This window comes from Fusarium graminearum, chromosome 4 (assembly GCF_000240135.3).
Source record: "Fusarium graminearum PH-1 chromosome 4, whole genome shotgun sequence".
Taxonomy (NCBI): Eukaryota; Fungi; Ascomycota; class Sordariomycetes; order Hypocreales; family Nectriaceae; genus Fusarium; species Fusarium graminearum.
In genome coordinates this window covers 6,195,092-6,214,704 of record NC_026477.1, presented here as the reverse complement: position 1 = coordinate 6,214,704, position 19,613 = coordinate 6,195,092, and the positions used below count along the sequence as shown (strand labels likewise).

Genomic DNA, 19,613 nt, shown 5'->3' with positions numbered 1-19,613 from the left:
GACGAGATCGACCTTGTCGCGATCGTGCTCAGTAAGTCGGCGTGAGAACTCATCAGGGAGAGCCTCGCCAAAGAAAGTAATGTCGGGTTTCATGACGCCGGCTTCGGGAATGTCGTACTCAGACTCGTCGGAGCTATCGACGTCCCATCGTCGTCGTTTCTTCTCGGCGCCCGCTGATCGCTTGCGCTTGGGCGGGGCTGCAGGGCGCAGGGTCTGGATGCAACGCGGACATCGAGGGATCTTGTCGGCCTTGATCTCAGGGAAGATCTTCTCTCCATCGCACTTGTAGCCGCACTGAACACAGGTTGCGGTTCCGAAAGACCCGTGGCACTGGATGAGCTTGTCCTTGGGAACACCGGCCTTGACCTCGAGGTTGTCGATGTTTTGAGAGTAGTTGGTCAATAGCTTGCCCTTCTCGTGAAGCATGGCAATGAACTTGTGAGTTGGCGTGTATTTGTCTGTGCTCGGCAGGATGTCCTTGGCTACCGAGTAGAAAATGGTAGGATCCTGTTTGAAGACGCCAATGTCAAAGACCTCCTGCGGGTCACTGAGACCAAGATGCTCGAGCTTGGAGTAGAGACCGGTTCCCTTGGAACGGAAATCAGGAATACCCAGCGAGGTGGAAATACCAGCTCCGGTTATGAGAACAATGTTGTTGCAGTTTGCAATTAAATCAACAGCGTCGTCTACCGTGTTGTAATGCAAAATCTTGGCGCGCTTGCCCAGCTCACGCGTGATGGCCAGCGATAGCAGGTGGAAGTAGGCATCATCATTCTCGCCCTCAAGGAAAGCGGGAGGGCGAATGCCAAAAGCGCTGAGAAGCTTTCTGGCGGTATAGTGACCAGCATCGACAGTGCGTTGGCAAAATACGGCTGGACCATACTCTCGGAGTTCCCGACGAAGCCTGCTAGCTTCCTCTGGTGTACACACTTTGGGGTCTTTTTTTGTTGGAGAAGATGGTTAGCAAAAAAGTGAATAGACAAAGGTGAAAATTAATAGTAGACAACTCACCATCAAGCGCCACGGTATTTTCACTACTCAACTCTTCAAAGGCATCCTCGAATAAGGAATCGGTTTCCCACGACTCTCGAACATCGGCAACTCTCTCCTCGAGATCAGCCAAAGCGACGTGGGCAACAGCAGTCTTGATTTCATCCTCCGTTGGGTTCTCGCCTAGAGTGTCTAGAGCATTTGGCTGAGCTTTTCGCTTGGAGATGGCGACGCTTCTCCCAGAATTCTTTTTAGGGTTCATGATGAACGGGGATTTAGATGCTGTGAAGAGGAGGAGAAATAAAGAAAAGAAAGGGAAAATTAAACAGGCGAAAGTTGAACTTTTTTTTTCGTGTGTGTATCCTTGATGGTTGGAGTTGAAAGTGAGGTAAGGAAGTAGGTAAAGAAGTAAGTAAGTACTAAGATAAAAGGTGTAGGCAGTAAGGAAGAAAGTGGGTCAGAAAGATGAGTGTGAGTGCGAGGGTGAGGGTGAAGAGGGTGGCATCTATTATTAACTCAGATCGAGAACCGCGTGTTTGGTTGCGTTGATTGGCTTGGCTTGGCTTGACTTTGTTTTGCTTTGCTTTGCTTTGAATGCCCAGATAGCTTAAGCTACAGTGACTGAATAGACTCGCTTCCAATGTTCAAAGTACTGAGAATCTAGGAATTACGCAGTGCTGAAAGCAAGACAGGAAAGAGATACAAAGGGGCTCTTGTTGTTGCCGTCAAAGAGGGATGGATATGTACAGAGAGAATGGTTTCAGATTAGGTAGTGGAGGTCATAATGAACTGTTGTTGATCGATCTGCTTGAAGTGGGTTGAGGTTTTGTGTGTAAGAGAAAGAAAACAAGATCCTCAAAGGTCCAAGAATTCGCAGGTTGCAATTAGTAGGCAGGAAAGAAAAGGAAAGAAGATGAGAGAAACTTACAGTTCCTTTGCAGAAAGAAAAGAGAAAGAAAGAAAAAGAGAAAGGAAAGTACAGTATTGCACGAATGGATACACTGTTAGGTTGGAATGACACAGACGGCAAGCATGCATACAGGGGCATTGGTAGGTAGTCGTTAATTAGACTGGAAGAAATGATGGGAAATAGTGCCTAAATACATCAGAACCTTGCAGTACGCTTAGACAATAATTACACCTACTATTACAATTCTTCTCATAAGTAGTAAGAAAGACTATCCTAAAACCCAGAGTGATACTGCACCAAGATATATGCATTCTCTTCCCCTCCTCTTTTCTCCTATTATCTAACTCAGACGTCGCACCAATGCATGTGTAACTAAATACAGAATACACCTGGGCAAAACCCTACGCCAAGCACTATGTAGCTATCATCTAAACTGCCCCCTCTCACATTTAACTTTTTCCTGGGACACCAAAGTACAGACCAAAAGTGTCCCATGTGAAAACACCAGCATTATCCTACGAAATGGAACAACCACTATTTGATTTACCTCTACTTGGTCATTATGAACCGTGTAGGCGGACTTACACATCAATCTTTCAGTCTTATGTCAGATAGCCTAACAAACTGATGGATGTTGCTACTCCCTTTCCAGATCGGACACATGCATACATGTATGCATGGTTGTCACCATTTTGCTGATTGGCTGGCTACAATTTGTCTACCTATCGTCACTAACCAATTTGAACTTACGTTCAACCTTAACATCCCATACATCTAGCACAGATAGCACTGTATATAAACTTGAGCAATAGTAAATAGGTAGGTATATCATGCATTATCTCTATACGAGTCTGACCCTTTGCCAAACTTCAAGACCTAAAATAATGCCAATCGAGGCTCGGAGACGTCCACCATCGTTCGATTCACGCAGTGCAATGCCTCGGAATTACATCGTTCAAACACTTTCATTATTGATATGCTGTTAACCAGTTCTATCCGTACCCAAAGTAATACTAATAAACAATACCACGCACGCACAAACGCACTCGACTCAAATCAAACCAGGTATCAATCAACGCCTACTTTTGTGCATTTGTGTTGTCTCCATCATCAGCTGGTCGCATCTTTGGTTGCCAGCCTGCCGCTACACCTGCCGCCACGATACCCGCCATTACTGTGGGCGCTCCAAGCGCAGAGTTGGACCGCGACCTCGTGGATCGAGTTCTCACAGAGTTGGGTGTTCCAATCGGTGACCCTTCAAAGGGGTTCTCCTGTGTTGGCGTCTGTGGTGCATTGACCGAGCCGGATCGAGAACGGGAAGGACTTCTAGACCTGACCATCTCCACCGCCTCCTTGGGATGCTGGATCGCAAACTTGAGGTTGTTCAATCGACCTCCCTTCATGCGGCGCATAAAGTTGAGCTCGTCGCGGACATCCGCCAACGGCTCTGGGTACATGCTCATCTCTTCGTCAGAGACTGTTAGGCCAGGGACCTTGTTGGCTCGCTGCTTCAGAAACTCGGGGACCAGGACCAGCAGAAAATGGTCGGGAATCAATCGGATGAGAATACCGACAGGAATGGAGAGGAAACCAAGCACAAGGGCAATGGCCCAGAGAGCTCCGCTTTGCTTCTCCTTGGCGATCTGGAAAGCCGCACCACCCACAAAGATGATAAGGACTTGTCCACCACACATAATGGCACTGATACTGATGAAAAACCAGTTCTTGGTGAGACCCTCAAAGATGTTAAATTTGTTGTCCAGACGACGGTTGCTGTAGATGTTAGTATAGCTTCTCACGGGATTGTTAAAGAGTAAAACTTACTTCCATTGGTTGAAGATCTGCATCCAGACGAAAGTGTTGAAAACGAGCGTCTTGATCTCATCGTCTGAAGGAGTGTTCTTTGTTGGCACAAGGTCCTTACCACCGTAGTAAAGGAGGAAAGTAATAACAAGCTGGTACACCGATTGTCCCAAGATCATCTTCCACATCGTGACGGAAATGATGCTCGATCCCTTGGGCTCAGGCTTTCGGTCGAGAACGCTGTCATGGGGAGGGTCGGTAGCAAGAGCAAGAGCGGCGAGAGTGTCCATAATGAGGTTGACCCAGAGAAGTTGCACGGCCGTCAAGACTGACGACTCTTCGTCATTGGAAACAGCGGTAACAAAGGTGAGGATAACAGCAGTGATGTTGACTGTGAGCTGGAACTGCAAGAATCGCTTGACTGCATCGTTGACAGCGCGACCCCATTTCAGGGCCTTCACAATACTGTTGAAGTTGTCGTCCATAAGAATGATAGCCGAAGCTTCCTTTGCAACCTCGGTACCAGCAATACCCATTGAGAAGCCAACATCGGCCATCTTGAGAGCGGGCGCATCGTTGGTGCCGTCACCAGTAACAGCAACGGTCTCATTCTTGTCCTTGAGTCTCTTAACAAGGATTCGCTTGTCTTCAGGGGAGGATCGTGCCAATACGTGCAGGCGAGGGATGATCTCTTCTTGCTGGAGCTTAGAAAGGTTGCGGAATTCAGGCCCCTCCATGACAATAGAGTTGGGCTGGATGATGCCGCACTCCTTTGCAATAGCTTCAGCTGTAATCTTGTTGTCGCCAGTGACCATACGAACAGTGACACCAGCCTTCTGGCAGAGCTTCACGGCCTCGGGAACTCCCTCTCGGAGGGGATCCTGGATGCCGACAACACCAATGAAAGCCATATCCATGAAGATGTCTTCAAAAACAACCTCCTTGCCGCCGTCGATGTGGCTGACATTCTTGGGTGGCCATGAGGGGAAGTCCTTGTAGCAAATGCCGATTGTTCGGAGAGACCTTCTCGCATAACTCTCAATGAGCTGCTTGACAGTTTCGGTGTTATCGTCAGACATGGGAGCAAGAGAGTCGTCGTTGGCAGGATCGCGGAAGACCTGTGTGCACTTGGAAAGGATAATTTCGGAGGCACCCTTGATGTAGAGACGAGCACTACCATTAGGGCCCTGGCAAATAATACCCATGCACTTACGGCCAGAATCGAAGGGAATGAGCTGCAGGACCTTGGCGTTCTCCCGCTCTTCACTCACGGGACCCATGCCAAGATGAGATTTGGCGAGAATAAGCAATGCCGTCTCAGTCTTGGATCCAATAAAAGTCTTTTCGCCATCTACCTCACCCTCAAAAGCAGTCGAGTTGAGGGCAATGGACTTGAGGAGGATATCCTTGACCGGTTTGCTGAGCATCTTGGCAAATTCACCGATGCTGATATCACCACTCGTGTCCACAGGAGTAGAGGCATTGCTGTCGTCTCCGCGCTGTGAGCCGCCAAATCGTAGACTTGTTCCAATAGTTCCAGAAACGACTTGCATCTTATTCTGGGTCAATGTACCGGTCTTGTCGGAGCAAATGGTTGAGGCATTGCCCATGACCTCGCAGGCCTTGAGGTGTCGCACCAAGTTGGCATCTCGAAGCATACGAGTTGTCGCGAAAGCCAGAGCCAGAGTCACAGCAAGTGGCAGTCCTTCGGGAACAGCTACCACGATGATGGTAACGACAACAATAAATATGTTAAGAAACTGCTGTCCTTTTTGGGCAGGTGAGACACCTGGACCCATCTTGGGTAGGCCAACAAGGAACTTGATGAACAGAACAATGAAGAGTAGAAGACCTGCAGCACTACCAAGCTTGGCAATGTAAGTAGCGATGACATTCAGCTTTGCTTGCAGGGGAGTCATCTCAGGATCTTCGTTCAATGACATGAGAGTTTTACCATAAGAAGAGTAGACACCAACGGAAGTCGCCATATAGGTACCGACACCTTCCATGATACGGGCTCCTGATTGAATAAAAGGATCCATCTTCTTAAGATTGTCACGGTTCTCAATGGCGTTGTAGACGACTTCGGCGGCTTGTTTTCGAATAATGTCGGACTCTCCAGTGGCCTGCGATTCGTCGCATTTGACGTTGAAGCCTTCGATGAGAATTCCGTCAACCGGCACCAGATCTCCAGGTTCGAGGTGAACCACGTCGCCGGCCAGAATATCGAAAACAGACAACTCAATCGTCTTTCCTGATCGAATGACTTTAACCAAGCGGTCTTGTTTCTTTTTGTTCAGTTTAGTAAACTGGCGTTCCTTTTGGTAATCGTTCAAAGATCCAACAATAACGACGATGGCGATGGCAACAATAATCGCAACGCCTTCGACCCATTCGACCTTAGGTTCACCATCCTTGTGCTCTCCGCCAAAGGTCTGATACAGGCCAACTGCAAGACTGACAACAGCAGCAATCGATAGCAGGATCAGGACCTTGTCGTTGTATGTGATCCACATAAGCTGCAAAAGGCTCTTGCCCTTCTTCTCGGGTAGTCGGTTGTCCTTGTAAATACGGAGTCGGTCGGCAAAACTATCGCCTGGTTGGGTATTTGAGACGTCGTTGTGAGGAGTTTGTTTCTTAGATGTGGCGTCCTCGAACGATACTTGTCCACCTAGACTCTTTTCTTCGATGCTCAATCCTGCCTTTCGATCTGATCGTAAACCCTTTTCTATACCATCGATGCCACCCAACTTATAAAAGGCAGAAAGACTTTTTGGGTTGAACATTTTGTTGAGTTGGCCAGGTGCAAAAGCAAAGGGGTTGTTTTCCACCTCGAAATCTTGCTCGGTGCCGGTGTCTGGCTTCAAGGCGGTCTCGTCGTTAATGATCTTGTTGTGGTCATACTCGGATCCTTTGAGCGTCTCGTGTTGCGTTGAGTTGGACGCTACAACAGTGGTGTCTCCCTGTGATGAAACGGATCGTGACATATCGTCAGAGTCGACGGAGTTTTGTCGTGATCGGTGGTTGATAGGCACAGACAGAAATTCAACACCCTTGTCGCCTGACCTCGATAACACTGGACTAGAAACATTATGGGGACTTGTTGGTCTGCTATCCCTATTCTCGAAGCTTAAAGAAGTGTTGACTTCGGGTCGCGAAGGTCGTTGCGACATGCCTGCGGTTGCCGCGGGATCAGCTGTTGATGTAGGGCTAACTGCGTCGTCTTGTAGATGAGAGGGATGTGATTCTTGGGGAGGGTCGGTAGAAGTATTAGGGTTGACAGCAGTGGTATCAATAGTGATGGTCGGTCTGGAGGATTTAGTTAGCATTAAAGGGCAAGTGGTAGGATCACTGGAGGCCCCATGGGCGTCGGTGTTAATCACGTACGCGCGACGCCGCATTAGCGGATTGTCATCATGATCAGCCATGTTGGACCGGGCAGTGCGGCGATGAGCAACAGCCTAGACTTGGGATCTGTGGAAATGACAGCAGGCCGAATTGAGGCTATGCAGCGGCGAATGTCTTGTTGGAAAGTACTTGGCTGCTTGGTATTATGTTGAGTAAAAGGGAGCTTCAGTTCCAGGGAAGATGGCGTGGAGCCAAGGAGAGCGCATGGGTCAGTGTTGTTTAAGTAGTAAGTAATGTAGGAGGGAGGGAGTGAACTAAAAAGGAAAACTAGAATTAGAAGAAGGAGCCTCAGCTGGGCGATGAAAAGCTTGAAATCGAATGATTAAAGCCCTCTTCAAGAACTAGAGTTAAACATTGCCAGCTCAGTACAAGCAAAGGTTTAGTTGAAGGTTGAGGAGAAATGCAATCAAGAGCCAAGGTGGAAGTGGAGGACCATGTAGCCATCTTTTTCGCCTCGACTGAACTTCCTTCCTCGACTTGGATGATTGATTGAGGCAGTGCAAGCCAAAGGATGCATGTGATTGGTTTTTACTTTTCACCTTGGGGTGCATGTAGAAGGAGACGTACCTTTAAGGGCATTAAAAACTGGATCCTCTTAAGCCCGGGCAGGGGCCGGGCAAGCGCTAAATTGACGGAAGTCCTTCTGTCTTTGGGCAAAGACGACTGAGAGTCCAAACACGTAGTATCCATCAGGTCCATTGAATCAGAAATCTAGGCGCTGGATGTACCTAAAAATGATATTGACACGAGTTGACAGGGAATTTCGCATCATGGTTTCCCGTGGAAGAGATAATAAACTATAGTTGCTTAACATGCACTGTGCTTACGGGCTCTTGACTCTGACGATCAGCCAGCCTATCAATCAGATTTCGAGTTCAGTATCAAATATCGATCTGTATATAGATTTGCCTATAATTCAAGCAATTGCCTACTTACACGGTCGATCCTCTTCATCTCTGCGATTCCCAAGTTGAAAACTCTCCGACTGCTATAGTTTGGGTCTTCTAGGCGGCCTCTCTTTAGCTCTACTTCATAGCTTTACGCTTTCAAGAGGAGGCTGTGTAATGATTTGAGTTCCGACATGACCTGAGTTTCCTCGTGGACATTGTTAGTGAGGGCGAAACGGTGACGCATTTCAGCTGTCGTTGTTCTTCCTCAACAGATTGTGAGGCAGCTCATGATCATGCTCTTATGCGTTCCCTTTCTCCCCTGTCGCCACAGTGCACGCACCTACATGAACATCCCGTCTTGGCGGTCCGTCTAGAAGCGACAGGGCCAAGCCTCTAGAATCTACAGAGTGGTAGGCCGCTCAATGGCATGACTTGGCGCCAAGCTAACATGCTCTGTGAAACGTCTTTGATCTGCAGTCGATTTGGTTCGCTATTAAGCATTGATGCTATAATTATTTTCATGTCATAGCGATGTGATGTAGGTTCACAATTTTATTCAGGTAGATATCATTGGTATTGAAGAGAAAAGTCTTTAGTTGAGACATGTCAATCTGTGGTCATTTGCTTCAACCTGTTAAACACAGACAAATGACGTCTAATACCGCAAATGTCTGTCACTATGTTAAGCGAAATGGACAACAACAATAGCTTGGTAATGCCCCAGTTCAACCTCGAAGCAATTGCCGGATCACACTACTATTACGCACTGGTATGAACATAGCAGCAGTCGACGTGGCGACGCATTGCTATTCTTGCTAATTTACAGTGGACTTTGTCTTAGTCCATCAACCCCGTCAATATCAAGCCCAGGTATTTGGCTTGATTCACCGGGGTTTTCAACATCCGGAATGTACATGTTTAACAGTCAACTGCCTTATCAAGGATGAATCCTTACGGCGCTGACAGACAGAAAGGAATAAGAGTCCCGCAGCCTAGTCCGCAGGAATACATAAGTTCTATGGGTAATTTCCTTGTAAATTGGGTCTCGCCAATCCTTGTTCTTTAGCTGCGGGTTCTTGCGTACATAGTCACACGGCTGATGAGCTTAATTATTCCCTAAGATTGCTTTACCGTGCATTCCGCAACTGCAAAATAGCCTCATGTAAAACTTGCTTCCTAGCGCTGACGACATCTCTCAGGAATTGTTCACTCTCAACTGCTGCACGAAAAGTAATTACTAGGAGCTCGCGACGTGGGTGTTTCCCGCTAAGAAAAGAAAAAGAAGAAGTTGAGCGGCAGAGTCGCATTCAGGAGTTTATTACCAGGATTGAGAGGCTCGGGATCGATCCTATCCAAGAGATATTGTATCGACTGGTGACAAGACCCATAACGCTATTTGAGTGCTATCCAATCGCGCTTGGATTAAATCTCCACTGTCCAGTCAAGCATGATTTATGATTTTTTGGAGGACCAACAGGTGGATGAGCTTTGTTTGTGAACAATTAACCAGGATTAATTACCTAGGTAGGCAAGTGGTTTGCTCAACACAAGATAGGCCAACTATGTGATCTCAGTGACAAACGTCGTGCTTGAAACATATTCTTGGCAATCCAACACTGAGCAAACTGAGCGAGAGCACCAACCCTCGGATATCTCCTTTTTATGCCCGTCGTATGTCGGTTGTGGACGAATAAACAGCATTGACACTGGCATGGTCGAGACTACGATATCCACACAAAAACGGCCAAACATGCACTGGCCATCAAACAAACCTTTCGATGGAGATGGAATATCTTGCTGTCACTCAGTGACAGAGAGCAGGAGGCCTTGGTAGGAGGCCGTCAGTTCCCAGAAGTGGCGCGTATCGCTGCACAGCCACATCGCCACATCGTACTCCAAAGTCCATTCATTCTATGGGACGTCTCGTAACAGAGGGAGTGAATATCGGGGCAGACCGAGCATTGGGAATAAGTGGCAACTGATCTCAACAGAATATCAATCCTTTTGAATATCTGACTCATAGGTATTGATTCCTAATGCGTGGATAACCTTGTCTAAACCCAACAACAATCGTCGTTGAGAAAGAGTTATTATTCTCATCCAATTTGGGTAGCAAATATCGAATTAAGTAGCCAATCAAATGCCGTTCTATCTATTTGCCCAGTAATCCTTCAAACTGTTACCTTTATGCAACCAGGGTCTTTAAGCATTGAAAGCCAAGACGAGCCAAGACCAAGTACACAACCTCCGAGCTTCTTCTAAAGAAAACGCCTCTGAAAGTCATTGTAGGCGAAATACGCAGCGGCCCAAATGATCACACGCACGATCAACACATGATTCATTGATCTGGTCTGAGAGATAGCGCACATCGTACTGTGTATAGCCCTGTGTTACATTTTACGAAGCGGCGTCTTAAGCTTTTCGGGTACGAGTTCCATTGACCAGTTGGCCGAGGTAGTATTCAGACCATCCTCACGACAACACCATCGGTGGCGTTTTCTCCAGAAGTTTCCTAGTAATCAATAATGATCCAGTAGGCAGTGTCGGTTGCGGTACTCCTACCAACCCTCGGCCAATTAGATGGACATAGGTTGTCATCCCATGTGGAAGGCTGTACGACCTGCGGAGCAAGAATTATTCCAAGCCACGTCCGATGCGATCAATATGGAGATATTGATACATCAACATGCATTATGCTGAGTTCCCGTTTTCGAATCAGACTAAGCTTATGCGTCAAACTCATATTTCAGGGCCATGTTGTTCCTTGGGCCAAGGCATAAGAGTACACTCGGAGAGCCTTTGTTCCGGACAACCGATGCATATGCGCTTCGCCTCTTGTGTTGCAATCTCGAAACCGGAATTATGTTCTGCTATGCTCATTCGCGAAGAGTCAGTCCCTTCTCTTGTGACAACTGGTATTGGGTGTCCCGGCCGATTCACACTTTCTTTGTGTTTCTTGGCGGAGCATGTGTAAGCCGGCTGGCCGGTTTATCCAAGAACAGTCAGACCACTACCACTCATGTCGTTGTTAAGCAAGCTTTCAAGCGCAAGACAGAACTGGAAGGTCCCGGACTAGCACACTAATCAAATCTCATAAAATCGTAAGTCGCAAGGCCGATTTGACTTATGATCTATTTCAGACGAATCCAGATTACCCTATAGTTCCAAGATCCACAATATTAGAGCTGCGTCTGAAGGCTGACATGTCATATATGGGCTCTGCAAGATTCAGGTCGGACTCTTTTAGTCATTGTTTGATATATGCCTAGACTAGTAACAAGTGAGCCCATCGTTACGACGTGGTTGTGGTCTAAACGTCACATCTCATGATGTTGGGTGCGATTCCAAATCCATACAAGTGGTCAATACGCCCGCGTCAACCCAAGGCCAACTCATCTAATCAATGTGACATTAAAATCTCCGCAGTGACATTCAATTCACAATTACAATAATCGATTTCTAGATGAAACATGCCTTATCTGTCACATCAAGAAGACCTTGTGTTTTGCACATGTAGCACAGCCTCCTTCTCATCTAAAAGTCCCTGCTTCCGTACGGCACAGCAGAAACGGAACTGCCCTTGATAGTAAACTTGAACACAGGTTACTCTGGCGATCATCATAAAAAGTTCAACTTTTGAATGAAGTGGTCTTGAAGTTTATCCCGCTTTCAACTCCACTACATCGTGGCTGTGTAGTTGGATCTTAATCCTAATTGGGAGTTGTTATCCTTCTTGAGAGCAACTGATCCATACAAGGTGAGGGATTATGCCTAATCCAGCCAGTATTTTGCATGTGAGTGTAACTTCACTCTCGTTTCTCTGCATTATGCGAGCCTGTTATCGATCAACTTGGACTGAAAGGGCCGTGATGGAAGTCAATATAGTAGGTGCTAGGCACAAAGTCAGGCTATGCTCCGCACATCTTGACAACAGCTTCCTCTACAGACATAGTCACTATGTGCGGAAGGTGCCGGCAGAGCAACAAAATAAAAAAAGCGAGTTTGCGGTGTGTATGTAGAATAAAGAACCTTTGAACTCCCGAGTAGCAGCCAAATTGTGATATGGCGGTGACTGATTACCCTTGATACTCTAAAATCATCGGCAGTTGCCTTATCGCCGTCCCAAATCTACCTTACGAACAGGAACCATATCCTCGGCACCCTCCTGATCCCGGATTTTACTCTCAATGCCAAAGAATGGCGCAACACCGTGCCTCATTACGCCCTTCCAGAACCCAGACACAATCTCCTTCAGATCACCTCCGGTCTGCTTGAAGTCGGGGAAGGCATTCACCTCAAGCAACCAGGCAGTGCCCTGGGCATCCACCATAAAGTCGAGGCCGTAGACTTCGAAAGCATTAGGCATCGTCTGGAAGTGGATTGGCATAGCCTTTGCCGCAGCCTCAAAGATCTCGCCGGTCACATCGCAGATTTGACGGAAGATATCATCCCGCATGTCGTTTGACAGAGGCAGGTCCCAGAAACGACGAACAGTGTTTTCGTTGGGCGAATCTTGAAGACATGTGTTGGTAAGGAAAGACTCAATGTCTTCTGGCGCATCTGCAGGTGCTGTGTAGGGCTTGCCAGCGAATAGCGCGAGCATGTGTTTGTAGACCCAGACATCCAGGCTTCCACTGCACATCACATATGTGCGGATATGGAACTTGCGCTTTTCGCCATCAACAAGTAGAGGTGGGTGGATATATGGCTGCGCGACGAAATGTCGAAGATGTGAAGTTGTAATGCCGTCGCCATCGTTATCGTTGTCAGCGACCTCATCTTCATCGTCAGTATCGGGCTGGTCCTCCTCCCAGATATCGAAGATGTTCTGGAGCTCGTCCATCGAGCTGAAGAGTTTGATACCCTGGCCTCGATCACTCATGCCTGGCTTCAAGATCCACCACTCCTTGGAGCTGGGGTCTGATTGCTCTTCGTTACGGTCCATACTCTCTCGAAGGTCAAAGGCCTCTACTAGAGCATCATCCAGAAACTCGGCAAAATCGACCTCAAAGGCTTCGCTGCGCTTGATATGCGTCTTCAGGACAGATTCAGGGTGCTTTGCTACCCAGTGATCCACAGTGGTGGACAAGAAGTGTTTTCGAATAAGAGCTTTTCGGATCATGTAGCTGTTGATAAGAGTTGTGCGCTCATGGCTGCCAGCGTACTCAAAGTCGATGGACTCGTAGGCGGTAATCTGCAGGATGTTTTCCTCCGAGGGGACAATCTTCGCAAGGGCCGGCTCGTCAGACTCTGGCACTTCAGTGATCACATTGAAGACCCCCTCAGGGAAGATGGAGTTCAAGGCGGATAGAATGAGTGGTTGAACGTATGCATCTTCGTAGGAAATGACAGCTTGGATGGAGGGGCCCTTTGGCCTCAATGCCATCTCTTGAGTACTCTGGTTTGCCACCGAACCCGAATCCCTTTATAAAAAGTAAGAATATATTTATTGGTAGTCTTGGTAGATTACAGGCATCGCGCTTCTCTCCTAGCCCTGCCCGCCATATATCACTTGATTGAGGGTACTTACAGCTCAAACTCCTTCTGGTTGAATAATTCTCCAGCACCAAGCATGAAGTTCGCCTTGAGAGGGGTGATACTGAAAGAGTCAGTAATGTTGGTTTCTCGTATTGGGCAACGTACCTTGTCAGTCCTTCCTTGACAGCCCATCCATCGTTACCAGGCTCAGACTCTTCCACACTCTTATACACATCAGTGAACTTCGGCGCCCACTTGAAGTGCTTGTGGGTATGTCCTTTTCGTGAGCTGGGTCGCGCTGCATCGTCAACCTCGCCACCCACACCCTCACGTATCCTCTCCTCTTCCTCGTTCTCATCTCCAGCCTCGCCTTCAATCTCTTGAAAGCAACCACCTTCTCGCCAGTAGTTCTGTAGAACATTCGTCCAGATGGCCTTGTTGTTTTCCAAACCTTCTATCAGAGGAACGTTGACGCTGTAGAGATCAGCGCTTCCGTCTGTAGGCCATTGCTTGTAAAGATTCTCAATAACCTTGACGCTGCGACGACAAGCAGCCTCGATGATGACCGGGTCGTGGTTCCTGGTGAAAAAAGCAAAACTCAAGGCAATTGACTTCTTTTGGCAAACAGCAGCCTCCAGAGCGGCACCCAGGGTTCCTGAACTAAGAGCAAAGACAGCAGTGGTGTTTCTGCCATAGTTGGGTCCACTAACGACAAGGTCGATAGGTCCTTTATCCTGGAAGAAGTGGTGAAGACCAATCTGGACGCAAGAGGCGGGTGTCCCGTCAACCAGAACCCATTCTTCAACGTCTCCTGAAGGAGAGGGTCGATGGTGAGTGGTACCTGGGGATTCATCACCATGGACGACGGATGAAGGGCGGTAGTACAGAGGCTTGAGGGTTTGTCCAATCATGTGTGCCTTTCCAATCCATGACCTCTGTGTATGAGGAAGACATACAGAAACAGTGTGACCGGCCTGTTGCAGCTGCTGGATGAGACAGTGGACGTATGGAGAAGAATGTGGTGATGGCGGGCCATCGTCATTGGTAACGAGGATGTGCATCTTTAACTACAATGTGAAGCCGGCGGTTAGTACGAGCTATTACAGGTGTCAGTACGGATATTCTTGGGTGCAGGGGAAAAGATAGAGAAGAGAAGATCCAACTCACTCGCAACGGCTGTTATACAGTATCTACGCAGAGTATTTGACGGGAGGACGTTGGGCAGAATGGAATCAATGAGGGGCACCTCGACGTGGGGCATGAGCGCTAAGCAAGTCAGCACGTCACAGAATCACTTCCAATTGGCGTTTGGTGTAACAAAGTATGGGCACAAGCAGGGGGAACTCATGTTATTATCATGAACTTGTCTGATTTCTTTATTCAACCGACGACTCGATCATGAAGAAAAAAAACTACCTAAAACCGGGGCTCACAGAATCGAAGATATGCCTAAGGAAAATTCCTTGTCAAACCCAAACAAACCAGACCAGACCAGCCGATACCAAACCAAATAGAATAGAATAAACCGAAACAGACTCGGGCTTGCTTCCTCTCTTCCACTGCGGAGGTTAGGTATCAATCCATCCATCAACCAATCAATCAATACGTCGTCTTCCTGTGCGATACATTCCATCGTCACTAGCAATCTGCTAATCCTTTTGACGCTCTAATTCCAGCCAACGCCGTGATAAAGCCAGTGATAATTTCCATTACAAGGCGAAAGATAGGGAAATTCCCATATGCAGAATTATGAATTGTCGTGGAACAGCCACTTGACTGTGATGCGAGAATGTGGTAAAAAAGCAAATGCAACGCTATAAACCGAGAGGGTTGACCTAAACGCGAGTGCGCTTAGTCTCCCTGGTGTCGATGCTTTCTCCCGACCGTTTGCGCGATGGGGATTTGGGGGCGCTTTCCTTTGTTCGTCGCCAGGAATCGAAGGGGCTTCGCTTGCTGGGCCGCTTGATGACGGGTGCGCTCTCATCTGTCAGCTTGTTGGCAGATCGAGTCACTCGTCGGGTGGACGGTGGTGAAGCTGGGGCGAATTTGGGCGCTTCAGGAGTAGATTCACGCTCTTTCTTGGACACTGTCGGCGTTGCTGGGCAAGCCAGTTCCTCGACGTTCTCTTCCACATCCGTTACAGCTTCTTCTTCTTCGATCTGCTCCTCCGTCTTGACATCCTGGAAAAGGAGACGAGGCTTGATCGAAGCTCGCGTCAAAGGACGACGGACGTGAGCCTCTGGGTCTTCCTCTGCAGCTTGGATCTCATCCAGATCTTCAACCTCATGCTCAGTGAATTTGCGGAAGAATCTCTTGCCACGGCTGTTTAGGTTAGCATTTATTTCTGAAACAAAGATTAAGTTCGGTGGTAAAGCTTACAATGTGTACACCATACCATCCTTACGGTCGGCGAGTTCATCCACGGTCTTCACGCCCTCTCCGGGAACCTTGACCTTGCGCTTGTCGTGACGTTTGCTAGGCCCAGCACGGGGTGCTTCGCTGAAGAAAGGGTTTTCTGAACTGAGGAAAGGGTTGTCTTCTCGCTCATCACGAACAGGCACCCGATCCCGAGTATCGGTAAAGATCTCGATAGGTTCCTCGATCTCCTCTACGACGAAGCTTTCCAACGAAAAGCCACTGTACTTCTTGGCAGATCGCTTTTTGGGAGTTAGAGTTACTTCGTCGGCATCAGAGCTAAAAAGGTTGCGGGCAACTGCTTTTATGTGGGCAGCCTTCTTCTCAGTGGGTGGCTTTTGAGGTGTCTTTGATGGCGTAGGAAGCATGCCACCAGTGGCGATAACGGAAGAGCTGGATCGTTCATGAGTGCGACGGCTGGCGCCATCTCGAGAAGTTTCAGCATGCATGTTTTCCGTTGCGCGACGAACAAAATCGTTGGCGGGTACACGCTTCTTTTGCGTCATAGGTGAGGCGATACCAGCGCTCAGGTGCTTAGTAGGCTTTTTGGCGGTTTGAGGTGATCGAGGTTGACGGTCTGATGCGCCGGGAGATGGAGTCCTTGTTCGTTTTGATGAAATGCGTGCAGACTTGCGAGGCGAAAAAGGTTCCCAGTGGTCTTGGTAACCGAGGCGAGGAGTTGGAGGAGTGCGGATGCGGGATGGCGGTGGAGGAGTAGTAGAGCCGTGTGCGTCGGCCATGTTGACGGTTAGGCGGCAGTGCCCAAAAAAACAATTGCGATTTGAAGGTTTTTTTCTGTATTCTGGAGCTCAACCTTGGAAGGATTGTATCGACTTGAGACCTAAAGTGTGTACTCGATGGCTGCCAGGTCTAACAAGATGATTACGTCGAATTGAGGATGTGGACTGATGTGATAAACAGCGCAGTGGACTTAATGAATTGCAGTAATTGACTGCAAAAGGGGTATATAGATTTGGAGAATAACGATAAGGTTCGGCAGTGATGAAAGGCGCTTGCTAATAGTTGGAGTTGGCAGATTTAGAGATGAGTGTTTGTAGGGTAAGATGTTTACATTTGAATAGAGAGAACAATCAAAATGAGTGAAGTGGCTGGGACAGACTCTACCCTGGAGCGTGCACCAAGTCCCAGCCTCCCTATTCTTGGTTGTGCGACCTGGTTTACCCACTAAAACGACAGGCTCTGTTGCAACCTGAACGCGTCCGTCGGGCTAGCAACCCCGCCTAGGCGCGTTGGCTACGCGACAGAGTGTGACCAATCAAAGTGCAGGCATGAGGAATGAATTAAAGCGAAAAGGTGGGAACAATTGAAATGCCCCTCATAAATTAAATGAATTAAACAACCTAAGCTCCATGTCGGTCGGTGTATGGCAACGCATTACTATCAAGTCAACAAGCGCTGATTCCGACCCTGTATGCGCCACTACGGTTTTTTTTTTAACACGAATTTCGAAACTTTTACAGAGTACTACCCGAAACAAACGACCGTTGCTGCGACCATAAACCGGCGCTTCCAGCTGAGGCAATCCAACAAACGGGCCCCGCTTCCATATCCTAGCTGCCTGCCATCATGGCCGACGATACAACAGAATATACAGAGTCGAATATTTGGCAATCTCCTTCGCAGGAAGATGGCCCACCGACATCTCGCCCAAGGACTCCTAAAACCCCAAAGACCCCCAAAACACCGACACAAGAGCGTCCAGAGCCACTAGACCGTGAAGCCGCACTACGCAAGGAGCTTGAAGGTGTCCGGAATATCAATGAGTCCCTTGAGGGCGTCATATCCACTCTAGAGCGCGCAGGTGGCAACATGAATGTGTGTTTTCATGAATGAGTTGCTGAATACCTACTGACCATTGACAGACCGTTTTGAGCACAGTCAACAACGCTTCTGTTCTACTCAACACTTGGACACGGATATTATCCCAGACCGAGCATAATCAGCGATTGTTATTGGACCCTGGATGGAAAGGTGCAACGGAAGATATGGCCGAGCAAGAAGCGGAGGCTATTCAGAAACAGCAGGCCGCTGAACGGAAAGCTGCGGAAGAGGAAGAAAGACGCGAACAATTGCGACAGCGTCGTGAAGAAGAAGAGGAGAGGCGAAGACTAGCAGCGTCCGCGCCTGCACGAGGAACGAGAGGAACCCGAGGAGTTAGAGGCACCACTCGGGCACGTGGCACTACGAGGGCTGGGAGCTCAACAGCCAGTTCTACAAGCAGAACATCGAGCATACCAAGTCGCGGAACCTCTAACATCGGTCGAGGGTTTGGTGCGCGCCGAGCTAGAGGGACATAATGAGGCCAAGTCCAGACACTCACGCTTTAATGACATATACCCAATAGATCTTGTTATTATTACTTCTTCTTGAAAAAGTCGCTCATCTTTTTCATGCCTTTAGTGTTGACCTTCTTGAGATCCCGGACGCCACGACTCTCAAGTGTTTTCTTCTTCTTTTCCTCCTCCATCTTTCTCTTCTTGACGAGAGCATCGTCTTCATCTTCATCCAATCCGCGCTTGCGAGAGTAATCAATAGAGTGCACAGCCATGGCTTCGGCGCGTAGCTTGGCTAATTTGGCCAAGTATTCATCCAGACGTGAGAAATCTACCAGAGCTTCCTTCTGGAGAAGCTCTTCTAGCTGAGTGGCGAGAGTCTGAGCAACGTAGCCTGAGCAGATGAAACTGAATGCTACTCGCAGCCTCTGAAGAGAGACAATTTCAGAAGAAGCCTCGATGGCACTGACGATGTTCTCGGTAGTAGTCTCTTCTGTCAAAGATGTGACTGTTGTGGAAGGCTGAGAGACTTCTGTTTCTGTTGTCGAGTCCGAGACTGTTGCTGGGGACTCTGTCTTTGCTACCGTTTTAGTCTCGGTGGTTTCTCGTTTCTGCACGAGAATTGGCGCTTCAAGGGCCTTCTTCACAAACTTCTCCTCCATAGTTGGAGCAAGCCCCCCATCCTGCATCCTTTGCGCCTTTTCCAACACGGCCTTGGCCAGTTTGCTCTCGTTTAATCTGAACATGCTCTCGTCTCCTGCATCGACAGTATCGCAAACCACGGCCATTCGGCTCTCGATGAGCTTCCGTGTCTTGTCGCATCTCAAAATCTCTGATAGATGTGAACAGTCCTGGGGTAGCTTGTCGAAGTGGTCGTCGCTGGAAAGGAAGAGCCGTTTTCCTTCTGAGCTTTTTGACTGGGTTTCAGTCAATGCTGGGAGGACCAGGAATAGGGGGTCGATCAATGTAGCCAAGTAGAGATCCTGGCCCATTGAGACCCCAACTTTGCTGGTGCTATCCGCAGAAGCAGAGTTTGGTGTGTTTTCGATCAGCCAACTCTTCGGCGTGGTCTTCGGTGTCGCGACTTTTGTGAATTCGTAGATGCCCGTTTCAGGGCACACCAGGTATCTCGCAGGCCGGCCATGTCTGGGGTGTGGAAGAGTGACAATACGCGCTTCGGAGGAGGCTTTCTTAGGAAGAACAAAAACTTTGGAGGCGTTTTCTGCTCGAGGAGGAAGGCTAAACTTTGAGCCAGTGGATTTGGGTTCCGCAGCTTTCGATTCGGACGGAACAGGTTTGGTAGATCTCGTTCGCGCCATGATGATGCGTTTATATGTGGACAAAGAATTAAAAGTTATAATATGTAGAAAACACGTGGTATGGTGCAGCGAAACGACCCACAGAAAGAAGCGATAAAGAGGATTG

At 48.3% G+C, this 19,613-nt stretch overlaps 6 protein-coding genes across 6 annotated transcripts; 1 reads left to right on the top strand and 5 right to left on the bottom strand.

Annotated features, from left to right (window-relative positions):
- Positions 1 to 544: 544 nt before the first annotated feature.
- On the bottom strand, positions 545 to 1,252 carry FGSG_09514 (uncharacterized protein; the record flags this gene model as incomplete). The annotated part of the gene is made up of 3 exons (XM_011329902.1): positions 545 to 588; positions 630 to 938; positions 1,012 to 1,252. 3 exons carry the CDS (start codon positions 1,250 to 1,252, stop codon positions 545 to 547), a joined length of 594 nt encoding a protein of 197 aa, XP_011328204.1.
- Positions 1,253 to 2,979: 1,727 nt separating this feature from the next.
- On the bottom strand, positions 2,980 to 7,131 carry FGSG_09515 (uncharacterized protein; the record flags this gene model as incomplete). Its single annotated transcript, XM_011329901.1, has 3 exons — positions 2,980 to 3,673; positions 3,725 to 7,012; positions 7,091 to 7,131. 3 exons carry the CDS (start codon positions 7,129 to 7,131, stop codon positions 2,980 to 2,982), a joined length of 4,023 nt encoding a protein of 1,340 aa, XP_011328203.1.
- Positions 7,132 to 11,679: 4,548 nt separating this feature from the next.
- On the bottom strand, positions 11,680 to 14,540 carry FGSG_09516 (uncharacterized protein; the record flags this gene model as incomplete). Its single annotated transcript, XM_011329900.1, has 6 exons — positions 11,680 to 11,744; positions 12,031 to 12,091; positions 12,134 to 13,424; positions 13,532 to 13,600; positions 13,645 to 14,369; positions 14,436 to 14,540. 6 exons carry the CDS (start codon positions 14,538 to 14,540, stop codon positions 11,680 to 11,682), a joined length of 2,316 nt encoding a protein of 771 aa, XP_011328202.1.
- A 296-nt stretch (positions 14,541 to 14,836) lies between these two features.
- Positions 14,837 to 16,932, bottom strand: FGSG_09517 (uncharacterized protein). Its single transcript, XM_011329899.1, has 2 exons — positions 15,859 to 16,932; positions 14,837 to 15,801 (listed from the first exon to the last, which is right to left on the bottom strand). Exons 1-2 carry the CDS (start codon positions 16,632 to 16,634, stop codon positions 15,315 to 15,317), a joined length of 1,263 nt encoding a protein of 420 aa, XP_011328201.1. The 5' UTR covers positions 16,635 to 16,932; the 3' UTR covers positions 14,837 to 15,314.
- Positions 16,933 to 17,269: 337 nt separating this feature from the next.
- On the top strand, positions 17,270 to 18,212 carry FGSG_09518 (uncharacterized protein; the record flags this gene model as incomplete). The annotated part of the gene is made up of 2 exons (XM_011329898.1): positions 17,270 to 17,730; positions 17,778 to 18,212. The coding sequence occupies exons 1-2, from the start codon at positions 17,482 to 17,484 to the stop codon at positions 18,210 to 18,212; spliced, it is 684 nt and encodes a 227-aa protein (XP_011328200.1). The 5' UTR covers positions 17,270 to 17,481.
- A 59-nt stretch (positions 18,213 to 18,271) lies between these two features.
- On the bottom strand, positions 18,272 to 19,507 carry FGSG_09519 (uncharacterized protein; the record flags this gene model as incomplete). Its single annotated transcript, XM_011329897.1, has 1 exon — positions 18,272 to 19,507. The coding sequence occupies one exon, from the start codon at positions 19,505 to 19,507 to the stop codon at positions 18,272 to 18,274; it is 1,236 nt and encodes a 411-aa protein (XP_011328199.1).
- Between the last annotated feature and the right edge of the window lie 106 nt (positions 19,508 to 19,613).

Coding starts and splice junctions, on each gene's coding strand:
- FGSG_09517 (XM_011329899.1), bottom strand. CDS start 16,634: ATGGCCGACGCACACGGCTCTACTACTCCTCCACCGCCATCCCGCATC. Junction 15,802..15,858: donor GATGGTATGGTGTACACATT/GTAAGCTTTACC, acceptor TAACCTAAACAG/CCGTGGCAAGAGATTCTTCC.